This window comes from Bombus pascuorum, chromosome 3 (assembly GCF_905332965.1).
Source record: "Bombus pascuorum chromosome 3, iyBomPasc1.1, whole genome shotgun sequence".
NCBI lineage: Eukaryota > Metazoa > Arthropoda > Insecta > Hymenoptera > Apidae > Bombus > Bombus pascuorum.
This window is the reverse complement of record NC_083490.1, coordinates 6,886,585-6,900,506: the sequence shown is the minus strand read 5'-3', so window position 1 is coordinate 6,900,506 and position 13,922 is coordinate 6,886,585. Positions and strand designations below refer to the sequence as shown.

General features: G+C 29.6%; 3 protein-coding genes across 6 annotated transcripts; 2 read left to right on the top strand and 1 right to left on the bottom strand.

Moving 5' to 3' along the window:
- The first annotated feature begins 1,615 nt into the window (after positions 1-1,615).
- LOC132905382 (general vesicular transport factor p115) lies at positions 1,616-5,538 on the top strand. 3 transcript variants are annotated; one of them, XM_060956647.1, is made up of 12 exons: positions 1,650-1,919; positions 2,130-2,358; positions 2,432-2,688; positions 2,783-2,984; positions 3,058-3,209; positions 3,306-3,496; positions 3,588-3,760; positions 3,856-4,283; positions 4,363-4,543; positions 4,616-4,800; positions 4,887-5,238; positions 5,330-5,538. In XM_060956647.1, exons 1-12 carry the CDS (start codon positions 1,842-1,844, stop codon positions 5,341-5,343), a joined length of 2,442 nt encoding a protein of 813 aa, XP_060812630.1. In that variant the 5' UTR covers positions 1,650-1,841; the 3' UTR covers positions 5,344-5,538. The 3 variants fall into 3 exon arrangements, with proteins under 3 accessions (XP_060812631.1, XP_060812630.1, XP_060812629.1); XM_060956646.1 differs by having other exon boundaries at positions 1,662-1,919; positions 4,887-5,246; XM_060956648.1 differs by lacking the exon at positions 5,330-5,538 and having other exon boundaries at positions 1,616-1,919; positions 4,616-4,805; positions 4,887-5,070.
- Positions 5,539-5,557: 19 nt separating this feature from the next.
- LOC132905391 (NADH-ubiquinone oxidoreductase 75 kDa subunit, mitochondrial) lies at positions 5,558-9,543 on the bottom strand. 2 transcript variants are annotated; one of them, XR_009657790.1, is made up of 13 exons: positions 9,386-9,543; positions 8,967-9,164; positions 8,762-8,869; positions 8,258-8,623; positions 7,956-8,177; positions 7,754-7,889; positions 7,303-7,655; positions 7,004-7,189; positions 6,727-6,916; positions 6,470-6,645; positions 6,227-6,361; positions 5,918-6,147; positions 5,558-5,793 (listed from the first exon to the last, which is right to left on the bottom strand). XR_009657790.1 is itself a non-coding variant. In XM_060956671.1 (12 exons), exons 2-12 carry the CDS (start codon positions 9,126-9,128, stop codon positions 5,998-6,000), a joined length of 2,184 nt encoding a protein of 727 aa, XP_060812654.1. In that variant the 5' UTR covers positions 9,129-9,164; positions 9,386-9,543; the 3' UTR covers positions 5,835-5,997. The 2 variants fall into 2 exon arrangements, 1 of the variants encoding a protein (XP_060812654.1); XM_060956671.1 differs by lacking the exon at positions 5,558-5,793 and having other exon boundaries at positions 5,835-6,147.
- A 551-nt stretch (positions 9,544-10,094) lies between these two features.
- Positions 10,095-11,485, top strand: LOC132905430 (elongation factor 1-beta'). Its single transcript, XM_060956737.1, has 3 exons — positions 10,095-10,279; positions 10,665-11,092; positions 11,175-11,485. Exons 1-3 carry the CDS (start codon positions 10,200-10,202, stop codon positions 11,327-11,329), a joined length of 663 nt encoding a protein of 220 aa, XP_060812720.1. The 5' UTR covers positions 10,095-10,199; the 3' UTR covers positions 11,330-11,485.
- The last annotated feature ends 2,437 nt before the right edge of the window (positions 11,486-13,922 follow it).

The following is a 13,922-nucleotide window of genomic DNA, read 5'->3' as shown; positions in this document are numbered from 1 at the left end:
TACTATCAAGACTCTCACCAATAAAAATAATAGTGTGAATTAAAACTGTAATGAAAATTTATCTTTTTTTTTCATATTATTCTATTTCATCTTTTCATCATTTTATGTTTACACATGTGTACCAAAAACGAAGCTGTAAAGAGATTAAAACAAGATACAAATTATAATTCGTTCATTGATGTTTCTTCGTTCAAAAAAATAAAGCATAGAATGAAATGCAGATCTGATTATTCATTGCATGAGTAAATCATTAAAATTTTATCGTAATCCCGTCATTAATACGACCCTGCTTGTTTTTCATCACGATATTCGATTTCAAAATAATAAAATCTCCAAATTAGCATAACAATAGATTGCAAATATATCTTTTAATCCGTTTAATCTCCGCGAATATTGCATATACAGTATTCGAGTGCAGTATACTTATCCATATTTCAAATACTTTGCTCTTCTTGTGTCTTAGTCTTTATCTAGTCTCCATAAAAATAGAACTGACAACATGAGCAATGCGATTACTTTTCTATCACATATACATATGTATATACGTGTCTTGATTATACTGCATTACATGTATTTATTCATATATTTTATTTACGTATTTTGATAATGTTAAGGTATCTAATTATATATGTTTGTTCATTCGTAATGTCCATCGAAAGCTATTAATATATAGTAAAATTGTTCAAGAAAAAGTAAATGGACAAATTGGTTGCTATTGCTGCTTTAATTCGTAAAACTAACTATATTTGTGTTATTCACATGACGAGAAATGGATAATATTTTACTTTGGACGGATAATGATGGAACATAGATTTTCGATTTTTTTTCTTATGATGTAATGTCAATGAGGATTGCTCTGACTTTGACAATTCCTTACGTTAGCCTCGGATTGAAACCACGAAATTGTTTTCACGTATTGCATAATTCTGTTACCTTGGCATGTATAAATAATCTTATAATTGGTAAATAAGTCGGTTAATTTTACAACTTAATAATTCCATTTTAATCATTGAAAACCATATTTTATTGCTTCTTTAAGTAGTCGATATCTACATATATGTACGTGTGTTTGTATATATATACATGAATTTTATTCTATATTTCAAAATTATTTAAACATCCTTTAATCGGTTTTATTTTTAATTTAGTTATATAATATCCGTAGCGTTGTAAACTTGATTACATGTGTGCATTTACATTTTTTTACATAGGACACAATCACGTACATCGATTATTTGAGCAGCAATTTTTTACTTAAATCGATGGAAATATTTGTTCGTAATTACAAAATCTATTGTTCTTGAATTGCACAAGAAACGTTTCCGAATCGACGAGTTTATTGTAACCATACACATACATATTTTACAGCAGATATGCGATCTTTTTAGATTCTGAATTATTCGACTAAAAAGAAATCTATTATTTAAATTTATTCAAACTACTAGTTTTTCATAAATTTTTCATGTTGATAAACGAATTAAATACTAGACGTTTTTGTAAAATAAATGATAAAACCCGAGATACAAAATGGAACTATATGTTTTAGAAGCAGTAAGAAAAGAAATTATGCGAAATGAAAGGTATTATTTATATGTAAAATTTGAAAGGCTTTATTGACAAATTAAATTTTCGACATTTTACTGTCTATTAAAAATTCTATTCTTAAATGTATCAATTGTTTCAAGGTTACTTAAGGTTATAGTAGGTTATAGAGAAAGTTAGCGTTACTAACGCCCCCTATTAGACCTTACTTGTTTCAGTAAGTTCTGCAAGTACGTAAGAAAAATGTCGACGGCACTGTATGACGTGTAGTTTACAATTGTCAAGTTGTCAGCTGCAAAATGGAATATTTTAAAAGTAGATTAAAGTCTGTCTTAGGTTCTGCATCTGTAGAAAACGAACCATCGAGTATTGAAACGGTATTTCAAATTTTTTAATCGATTTATTTAATATTTTTTTTTTATCTTCCTGATTGGGACACATGGTAGTAACAATGTTTGTATAAGAAAAATAAAAATTAAATCGGAATATTTTGAGATACACTAAAATATTTCTATATCTGCCTTTCTGTTTTCATACTGTTTTTCTTTTTGCGTCATTCACATTTTTTCATTAGAGTAATCACACAGGTAGAGCGACTGATAGACAGGTTACAATCGTCGATGTTGTTGGATGACAGGCGAGATGCTTGTCGTGCACTTAAAGCTCTTTCGCGCACTTATCGTATCGAAGTGGGAGCTCAAGGAATGTGTGCATTACGACAAATTTTAGAAATGGACAGGACTGATTGTGAAATTATTGGTTTAGCACTTGATACACTTTGTAATATAACAAATCCTAAAGCATTTGATGAAGAAGGTAAAAATTTCATGTAGTTGTATCGATCAATTTTGCTTGCACAAGTTTTACTACTACGCAATATTATTTTCAGTGGATCAGTATTGGCCCAACATCAAAGTGGGAGAAGAATTTACAGAAATATTTATTAAAGACACAGATAGCGTGGGATTAATTTTAACGCTCTTGGAAGAATTTGAATTCAAAGTTAGGTGGCCAGCGTTAAAATTATTGATGAATTTGTCAACTAATAGATTAAAGGATATACAAGAAATAATTTTAGTTAGTCCTATGGGTGTATCTAAACTGATGGATCTCCTTAGTGATAGTAGAGAAGTCATACGTAACGATGTACATTTCTATAAGCTTACACTGCATATAACTTTTTTATACAATTACAATGTTATTGTACTAGAGTTGTAAAACATATTTTATAATGTTGTAGGTTTTATTGCTTCTTATTCAATTAACAAAAGGTAATGCAAATATTCAAAAAATTGTTGCATTTGAAAATGCGTTTGATCGTATTTTCGATGTTATTGCACAAGAGGGCAATGTAGAAGGTGGTATTGTTGTGGAAGATTGTCTACTGTTAATGTTAAATCTTCTAAGGGGTAATGTAAGCAACCAAAATTTTTTTAAAGAAGGTAATATACAACTAGATACATGTTATGTTAAATATAAATATGATAATATAAATAGTATAATACTATGTCTTAGGCAGTTATATTCAAAAATTAACACCAATGTTTCAAATATCATCCGAACTTGATGACAATCCTCTAAGTGCATGGAGTCCACAGAAGGTGTCAAATATTCATTGCATAGTTCAAGTCATTCGTGCATTGGTAACACCAAGCGGATCTGCTCAGGTAAGTGTTTAGGTATACAAATAATACAACATATAAAAACCAATATTTTACTTATTTTATATATATATACACACACACATATACATACATATAAAGGCAGTATCGAATTGTCAACATATTATGAGAGCCTGTGGTCTTCTACAAGCTTTGTGTAACATATTGATGGCTAATGGTGTACCTGCGGATGTACTGACTGAGACTATTAATACAGTGGCTGAAGTTATTAGGGGAAATTCCAGTAATCAAGAATTTTTAGCTGGAGTAATGGCACCTAGCAATCCTCCTAGGTATTTTTATGTATATATTATATATTTTAAATATTATAAGTTTATGACATAAAATATTAACACATTTCTAACATTCACATAATTCATTTAGACCTGCGATTGTTGTCTTACTTATGTCTATGGTGAATGAAAAGCAACCATTTGCTTTAAGATGTTCCGTTCTCTACTGCTTTCAATGCTTTTTATATAAAAATGAAACGGGACAAACTCAGCTTATTCAAACTTTGTTACCTCAGGGAAATGAAATACCATCATTGACGACAGGTTTGTGAAAAGCTATCTTCATGTTTATTTTATAAACAGTTTTATATTGCAATATATACTGAACCAGAAAAATTTTACGAACATAATATTGCTAGGACAGTTGTTATGTGGAGGTTTATTTTCCTCTGATTCCTTATCGAATTGGTTTTCTGCCGTGGCATTGTCTTATGCATTAATCGACGACAATACACAGAAGGAACAATTGTTACGTGTACTACTTGCAACAAATATTGGAAAACCACCAGTGACCTTGATGCAACAATGTGTCATGTTACTACAACAGGGCAATAAAATACAATGCAAACTAGGTCTTCTAATACTACTTTGCAGATGGATTGCACATTGTCTAACTGCTGTTAAATCATTTTTGCTTATTGATTCATCCATAGCTTATTTAACAGCTCTGTTATCATCACAGGAGAATAACGATGATTTGCAAGAAACATTGTTACAAAGTATGTGCGCCATACTTATTGGATTATGTGTACATTTTAATGATAATAGTATTTCTAACTACACAAAGGTAACACCAAAGACAAAAGAAATAAGACATATTTGTAATGCTAACATTATATTCTATATTTTTGTCTTATATCTTTTAGGAAAAATTATGTAATTTAATCGAAAATAGAATAGGATTAGAAAGATTTCAAGATGCTATTGGTGGTCTTGCCAGACACGAGGTATATTCTAGAACTTTAAAACATCCTCAACCCTCGGCGAAGAATCCTTCTGAACTTTTATTAGATCATGAATTTTGTAGACTGTCAAAAACGTTGGAGGGTAATTATCATATTTATGATTCATTCTGTTAATATAAGCTATAAAAGTTGCAACTATGTGTGTACTTTATAGGTGTGATCATAAAGTCAGTTTTAGACGGAAGTAGCTTGCATCAGAAAAACGAGATTACAACACCTACTTTGTCAGACTCTGTTTTAGTAGCTCAATATAAAGAGCTTATTCGAGACCAAGATTTTCAAATACAAAAGCTGAATCAACTTACGGAATCACTCGTGAAAGAAAAAAACGAACTTGAAGTATGGTATACAGTAAATTTTCATGGATAATATTTTGTTTATGAGATAGTATTTGTGAATTTTTAATTGATATTTACTTTATGTAGGCACAAGTACACGATCTTCGATCAACTATCAGTCATTTAAAGGATCAAAATTTAGTATTACGAGCAGCACAAACTAATTTACAATCGGAAGAAAGTGAATCCAATAGTGTTATAATCAACGAAGGTTGCACAAAAGAGGCAGAAAAATATAAAACTGTGATTGCAGAGTTAGAAATTCGTTTAGTAGAATATGCTTCAATGGTAAAAAAATATGAAACTGACTTCGAACGTAAGTTAAAAGAAAAATCTGAGGAATTAGAAAAAATGAAGAAAGACCAAGAAGATCTTTTAGAACTTTTAGCAGAAGATGAAAGTAAAATTATGCGTTACGAAGAAAAATTGGCTGCATTAGGTGAGAAAGTACGTAATTTTGTTAAAATATTTTCTGTTGGATAAAAGCTCTATAGAAGGTAATAATTTTAATATTTGTTCTTTTCTTTTAGATCGAGACGGATGAAAGTTCTATTGAATTAGACACCGATGATCAAGCAGAATCCAACAATCTTGTGGATCGTGTTGAATGATTGATATCGCCTTAAAAATCGAAAACTCTTACAATAGACTAATAGCACTTCAAAAAGACTCTTATTTCGATGATATTTTTTTAGTGTTCTTTTTCACATTTTCTTCCTATCTGTTTATTTAAAATAATGTATTGATAATACGATAAATTATAAATATTAGCAATTATAGACATTTTTTATTTATGTTGTTAAAATTTCATATATATATATTCGTATTTTGAATATTAGCAAGAATCTAAATCACCGATAAATATTTGAATTACATTAAAAATACATACTAAAATTCACCAAACATAATAATTTACTTAAATTTGTTGTTTTAATGCTAATTCAATTTATATCTCGACCATCACGTAGTAATAAAAAATATTAAATTTTATCAGCTGCAAACATAAGAAAAAAATAACAATTCTAACATTCCATGTAATCGATATTCAGTCTGTATATTCTATTAAATTAAATAGTACTTACATATCTTTAAAATAAAATATCATAAAAGTATCATACCTTTAATATATTTTCATATACTATTATATATTGCCATAAAATACGTTTTGCTATTTATATTCATAATTTAAATTTCTAATCTATAAGGTACTTTCTCTTTGCTTTATAACTGCTTGGACACACTTTGCCATTGTTTGCGAAGCACGAGATATCACATCAGTCATGAAAAAATGATCTAACGTTTTTTGTTTAACTTCCAATGGATTGGAAGACAAGGAACCTGATATTTCCTAAAAAAGGGAGCGAGATAAGTATAAAATTATTAAAGTGTGTTCAATTATTATGTATTTATAACATTCATGTATTTACCTTTGATAATTCTAATGCTTGAGCAAAATAATTAGCCCCTTCTACGTTACCATATCTAACTAAATGCGGCGCTATTTCTTCCAATCTAGATCTTACTTCGGCCAGGTTATCATAAGGCAAACATACCCCGCAAATCTATGAAAACATTACTTGATTAACTATTTTTTTTCTTGCATTTTCTTATATAGGAGTATGTTAACTTTCAATTTCATATATAAAAGAACGATAACTTTAATTAATTACTTCAGAAAGTGCTCGTATGATCTTCCAGTCAGGTCGTGCCATACCCGGTGGTGTAATTGCAGCACAGGTTTGTTGTGCACGACCTTCCGTATTCACGTATGTTGCAACTTTTTCTGTGTATGCAGCTCCAGGAAGTATAGCATCTGCGATCGAAGCTCCTTCGTCACCGTGACTACCTAAATCGTTGTTAATTAAAATCGTTATTCATTCAGTTTGACTGTTCAAATTGCTATTATAAAATAATGATTTCTATGTACCTATGTATATAATAAATGTATTCATAAAATCTTCTTTCTTGATATTTGTATCATCGGCTCCTAATAAAAAGAGAATGTTTGGTTGTTGTTCTTTAACTTCCTCAACAGTTGACGAATAACCAACATCTAAAGCAGCCACTTGTGATGCATTTGTATGAAGAATATTTAATATCTTCCACTCTTCAGGAGCCTATTAAAGAATACATATGTATATTATCAACTTATTATTATGTATATGACTATAATAACAAAAGTAGTTTTATCAGTTTTCTCTTACTTTTGTTTTTTCTCCCAAAGCTTGAGCCAACAATTGCGTCTCAGATAAAATTTTTGCTCCATCTTTTCTCATTAATTGCTCAACACCCAGGATGATCAAAGGTTTTTTTGCAGACTTCAAAATGTTCCAAAACGAATGAGTATTGTTTCTTAACTGTGTTATAATTTCTGGCGATTGACCTAAATGCTAATATTAAAATAAATTAATTGATTTTTTAAATAATTAATCATTTTTTAACTAATAAGTGCAAAAAAAATGTATTCATATATTACCAGAGTATTACAAGATTCTATACATACCTCATGATCATAAGTTAAATCTGTATTTGGACCAATTACAGCAATAGTCTGTTCACCATGAATATATCCTTTCCTTAAACGGGTATTCACTAATGGTGCTTCGTACCTCGGATTAGTACCAATCAACAATACAACATCAGCCTCTTCTACTGCAGCAATTGTATTGTTTAGTAGATAACTACTTCTTATGTCAATACCTGTGCCTTGTTTTGGAAAACTCTGTTCTGTTGCAAGAGTTTCACCACCAAGTCTATTTACTAAATCTTTCAAGGCCACAAGAGCTTCAGCATCAGCTAATTTTCCAGCAATGGCAGCACATTTATTTGGAGCTGCATTCTGAATAGCTCGAGCAACTGACAAAGAGTATATTGTCTCAATATAACAAAAAATACTGGCTACTTTAAAGAAAAACAAAATAAAAATTAAAAATTGAAAATATTTTAAGATATACTTGTAATAAGAGCATCTTCCCATTCAACAGCTTCTAATTTGCCATTAATTTTTACCATAGGAGTTATAAGCCGTTGACGCTTTAATCCATCGTAAGAGAATCGTGCTTTATCAGACAACCACTCTTCATTTATTTCCTATATAGTATGTAATCATTAAGATTTATAAATATATTTAATCAATAATTATTATGTTAATAATACCTCATTCACTCTTGGTAAAATTCTTAAAACTTCACCCGTTCTATGAGATATCACTATATTACTGCCGACAGCATCAAGAACATCGATACTATCTGTACGACGTGTCTCCCATGGGCGGGCAACAAAAGCGTAAGGTTTACTTGTTAATGCTCCAACAGGGCATAAGTCGATAATGTTTCCAGATAATTCAGACAGAAACATTTTTTCTACATATGTTCCTACCTATTAGGGTATAATTTAAAAATAACAGTTCAAATAGCAGGACTCCAGATAACATTATACAAACTGTCATTTGAACATACTTGCATATCATTTCCACGGCCCGTAGTTCCTAAATCATCAATACCAGCTACTTCAGATGCAAAACGAATGCATCGTGTGCAATGAATACAACGTGTCATAATTGTTTTTATTAAAGGACCAATATCCTTGTCTTCTACTGCACGTTTGCCACTATAGTTGATGTCAACAAAACGACTTCGATCACTGCCAAATGCCATACTTTGATCTTGTAAATCACATTCACCACCTTGATCACAGATAGGACAATCTAAAGGATGATTTACTAATAAAAACTCCATGACACCTTCTCGAGCTTTACGAGTTAAATCAGAATTGGTTTTAACTCTCCACCCTTTCATCACAGGCATGGCACAAGCTGCAACAGGCTAAACATTTGTATGACACAGGGTACAAATACATAATATTTTAATTGAAATGCACTACATATTTATATATGTCTGTGTTCGCACATGCATCTACATATATGTATGTATAGTTTATATTAAAGACTAACTAATACATACCTTAATCTGTTTTTCAATTTCCACAAGACACATTCTACAATTTCCTGCCACAGCTAAACGTTCATGATAACAAAATCTTGGGATTTCTACTCCTACTTTTGCAGCTGCCTAAACATGTAGAATGAAACAAAGATGTTTAAAGTTTAAGCATAATAGTTGTACAAGTAATAATATATAAGAATAATGTACAAATGACACTTCATACTTGCAGAACAGTCGTTCCAGGTGGAACCTGAACTGGTTTATCATCTATGAATACTTCCACTAATTCTTGTTGAAACTTAGATGATGTTGTATGCAATCCCACGGTAGAAAGTCTACCATTCTGTATTCCCGCGGTCAATCTTATCACGGGTAATCTTAACATTTTCTTTCGATTATTTCGTTACGCGTTGATGTTATACTGTTATGTAAGAAAATGTCACAGTTTCAAACTTTCATCGACGGATATAATAACTTAACTTATTTAATAACCTAATTAACATATACTCATAAAATCGTATTTTCTTAGTAATCGAAAAATGGACAAATCAATATATATTATGTATTAAAACAATAAAGAAGTACTCTATTATTATAAAGTATTAAATAATTTATACTACAATATATTTAATCAAAAATTACCAAATCTTTGTCCTTTCGACAAATTCCTCCTGCACCCCTTTAACGCTTAAAACAGATGTTTCGGGATAATCTATAAAATCAATCCAAAATAAGATTCGGCGCAAACAATACGTTGCTTTACTATTATATATATTTTCAAGTATTGCCAAGTTATATGACATCGGCTAATTTTTGAACACATCCTTTGCGACATCTATCAGAAAAAATTAATCTGATATAAATAATTTCTTATGTATATTGATTACATTTTACCTCTAGAAATTAGTTTCTCACAATTTATGCTTTTATAATAATTACAGAATAATCTTTACGTACGCAGATTTAAATGTGCATGTGCTGCGCGCGCGCGCGCGTATATATTAATTTTCATACAAAATTTGTAGATAAGTAAAACAATAAATATTGTAATATTAATGTTAATTTTATAAAAAGAGAAGTGATACATTATGACGTTAATAGACTTTTATTTGTGAACTGGAATAAAAAGTTTTAGAGAGAGAAACAAAATGAACAAAAAAAATATTCAATCGATTTATAAAATCGAAACGATTGCAATATGTAAATGAATCGCATTTGATTTTGGCAAAGTTCGAATAATTTCGCAATTAAGAAATTACAATTTAAAATTAATCGCTAGTTATTTTATTATTTCCCAAGAATAGCAGACCGGAATGACGTCATGTTGTGACGAAATAATGAACCGTCAATTTTTCTCCGTATATAGTCGTACCTTCCGGTAAGCGGATAAAGGGAAGTTTATTATCAGTAACTTCGGTTACTTAATTACTGTCTTCGTTTTACTTAATTTTTCGCAATGGCTATTGGTGATCTTAAAACTGATAAGGGTATTAAAGATTTAAATTCCTATTTAGCAGAGCGTAGTTATATCGAAGGGTAAGTGTACATTTATCTTTATAAAATTTATATTGGAATGCACGTGGTTCTTTACTTACCAATGTCTTAAAGTCATCAAAATTTTTTCTTTCTTTCTTTTTTTTTTTGTATAATTGTTTGAATTATATTATTTTTGACTGTGTTTAATATTTACCAGTACTAAATTTTTGAAAAATGTTCTTGATCTTTTAATGCATTAATTCATCGCCATTTGTATGCATATTAAAATATAAATGAACGTTATATTATGACTTGGAAAGGATACGAACGTAAAAAATAGCAAGTAATTATGCACATTATATTTATTTTTATTCGCACTATATAAAATATGCTAAATATACATATATACTTTTAAGGAATGTCAAACAGAACTCATATTTTTAAGGTGGCAACCCACTCAAGCAGATGTAGTAGTTCTCGAAGCTTTAGGAAAAACCCCAACGTCTTCGAATCCTCATGTATTAAGATGGTATAATCACATCAAATCATACGATTTAAAGACACTTCCAGGAGAAAAGAAAGCACCTGTTATCTTAAGTGGCAATAATTCTACTAACGTGGTAGCAGCTAAAACCGAAGAAGATGATGAAGATGTGGACCTCTTTGGGTCAGACGAGGAGGAAGATGCTGAAGCTGTACGACTTAGGGAGGAAAGATTAAAGGCATATGAGGAGAAAAAATCTAAAAAGCCAGGACCAATTGCGAAATCTAGTGTTGTATTAGATGTTAAACCATGGGATGATGAAACTGACATGGAAGGAATGGAAAAAGTTGTGAGATCTATTCAAATGGATGGCCTAGTTTGGGGAGCATGTACATTATTTTGTTATTTTCAAAATCATATCAAAACTTTAGTCTTGCAAAATCATAAGTTTTATATATATTGTGTTTCCAGCTAAATTAGTTGCAGTGGGCTATGGCATTAATAAATTCAGGATAATGTGCGTCATAGAAGATGATAAGGTGTCTGTAGATTGGCTGATAGAACAAATAGAAAGTTTCGAAGAGTTTGTTCAGTCTGTGGACATTGAATCGTTCAATAAACTATAAATGATTGTTTTTGACTATTATCTTTAATGTAAACTTAATAAATAATAATCACTGTTTGTATATATAATTTGTTATTTTATAAGAAAAATTAATATTGCAAATTTCAGTGGTAATATATTAGCAAAAGATTCAATTAAAGTATTTATTTTCATCATACTGCTTTGATATTTATAATAGACAATTGAAAAGAAAAAATTGATGTTTTACTTTACATATACAATTGACCCTTTAATAATACAGGTTTAAATAACGTGATATTAGATATATGGATTCTTCCATATGTGACCACACACTTGTTTCGAATCAATTCATTCAGCTCATTACAACAATAATGCTATTTATGGAAAAAAGAAGATTTATGGAAGAATAATATATCATAAAAGATCCGTTGTATGTTACCGATTTGTATTGAACAGATCACTTTTCATGAGAAATTTTTAATCTGCGACTTTTCTGTCTCTTATTTTATTATAAATACACAATAAATGCAATATTATGTAACATACAAAATAAATAATTTTTAATTGATGACAAAACGATAAATTATTGCAGTTAAATTTTCGAGTAAAAATTATACATACACGGATTTTCAGCTATTCCATTAGTAGATGTTCCAAACTTCCACGTTATTCAAGAATATGGTGTATTCTACTTCCATTTTTGACAAAAAGCGTATTATTGCTTGAAAAATTTGAAGATGATTTGCATTTTAACCAGATGATGATGAAATGTATCATGTTTGGAATTTTTACTTCAAATTTGATTTATGATTATGTGATAAATAACAGTTTTGAAACTTTCTAACTAAAACTATGTCTTGCTGAAGAAATCCCGATGTTTCTATATAATACTATGAGACATACCAACGTCGATCCGTCAATGTGCTTTTTCCAAGCAATCTATATAAGTACATGTGTATGTAATTCAATCATATTCATAGATCACGAACTTTCTATTGGAGGTTTTATCAACTAACCAGTCAAACAATTGGAATTAAACAAGAATTGAAATAAAAGATCACGGGTAGCGTTAATTTAATACATAGCTAATATCCCTATCCAAATTATTGTTAATATATTCCCTAATTTTTATTGCTGAAGACCGTCTTTACTTAGGTGTCGTTGTTACTAGAAATAAAAAATATAGGAAGAATTCAACAAATTTAATATTATTTTCCTGTTTTTTTCTATATAGCCATTAATATAAAAAATAGATATACATTTATATATACATATGTGACTCCAGCCTAAATCGGTGATAGGTTTCTCCTATACGTTTCTTATTCACTTGTCAGGGAATTGCTTTCAGTAAACTACTAATTTTGTAAAACTAGTTTAATAAAATAAAGACTTGTGTGATTATAAACAATAGTAAACTTACTTATTTGTATTTCTTACTAGTACTAACTGCGTTTGATATCTTTACAATGCAAGGCCAGTTGCTAGTTGAATTCTTTGTCGATTAATTATTTTGTTATTGCTTATTTATCAATGGTCTGATTCGTACCACATCCAATAGAGGGTTAAATATCGCTATGAAATATTCGGTCATACTTAAAACGGATTTCTATCCAATATATTCGATGGATAGAATAGATTCCATCGATTAAAACTTTCACTATTCTTATTCTTATTGTTGATTCATGTTTACAAAGTTTCTATAATTACGAACATATTGTATCAGAAAGGATTTCCGCTCTAATTGTATGTACGTATTTATAAGTATGTACATACGTAGTATTTTAAATACATTTAGTATATAGTTCCGTTTGTCACAGATGACGTCATTTGGTAGTTCCGTTTGTTACGAATGACATCATTATGCTCTTGCGGTAAAATTACAGTAAAACATGAAATTGCAATAAAACATATTCTTTCCTTTAGAATATGTCTTGAAAGTATTTTGTTAATATTCTGTAATTATACCAATCTCGACACCTTCCACATAGGTTGCAACGTAAAGAATATTACATTAAGAAATGAAATATTATATTATATTAGAACAATATTATCGTAAAATTGCAAAACATAAATGTTGATGTCTTTAAGAAAATGAATAATGTAATTAACACTCAGGATTCAATGAAAGAAAGGATAAGATACAGAAAGAAAGGAAAGAAAACCGTAAAAGCTTTCGCAAGAAGCTTTGAGATGCTGTACCGGCTTAAAATCCGGTTTCAGAATAATTTTTGTCTCGTGAATAAATATATAATTTACGTAGTGAAGCAATGGTATGGTATTGTAAAGAACAAAGAAGACGGAGTAAAAGGTGTCGAGGATGATGTTAAATAAATTATTAAAATAAGCAATCCTTGATTACTTACATATATTATCAAATCTAAACCTCATACTCTTTAAACAGATTCTACTTATTCTACATTGTATCGTACAAATTACATAAACACAATTTATATATAAAACTGTATACTTATAATCTTTCCGGATACATAACTGAATGAAACTAGAGTTTTATTACATAACATTAGTAGTTTTATCAGTATGCATTTGTTAATTTTTAATATATTAGTTTCAGTAATTTAGATAGCTCTAAGTAACTTTTTTTTGCAGGAACTAAAAAACATATAGATGTTTAA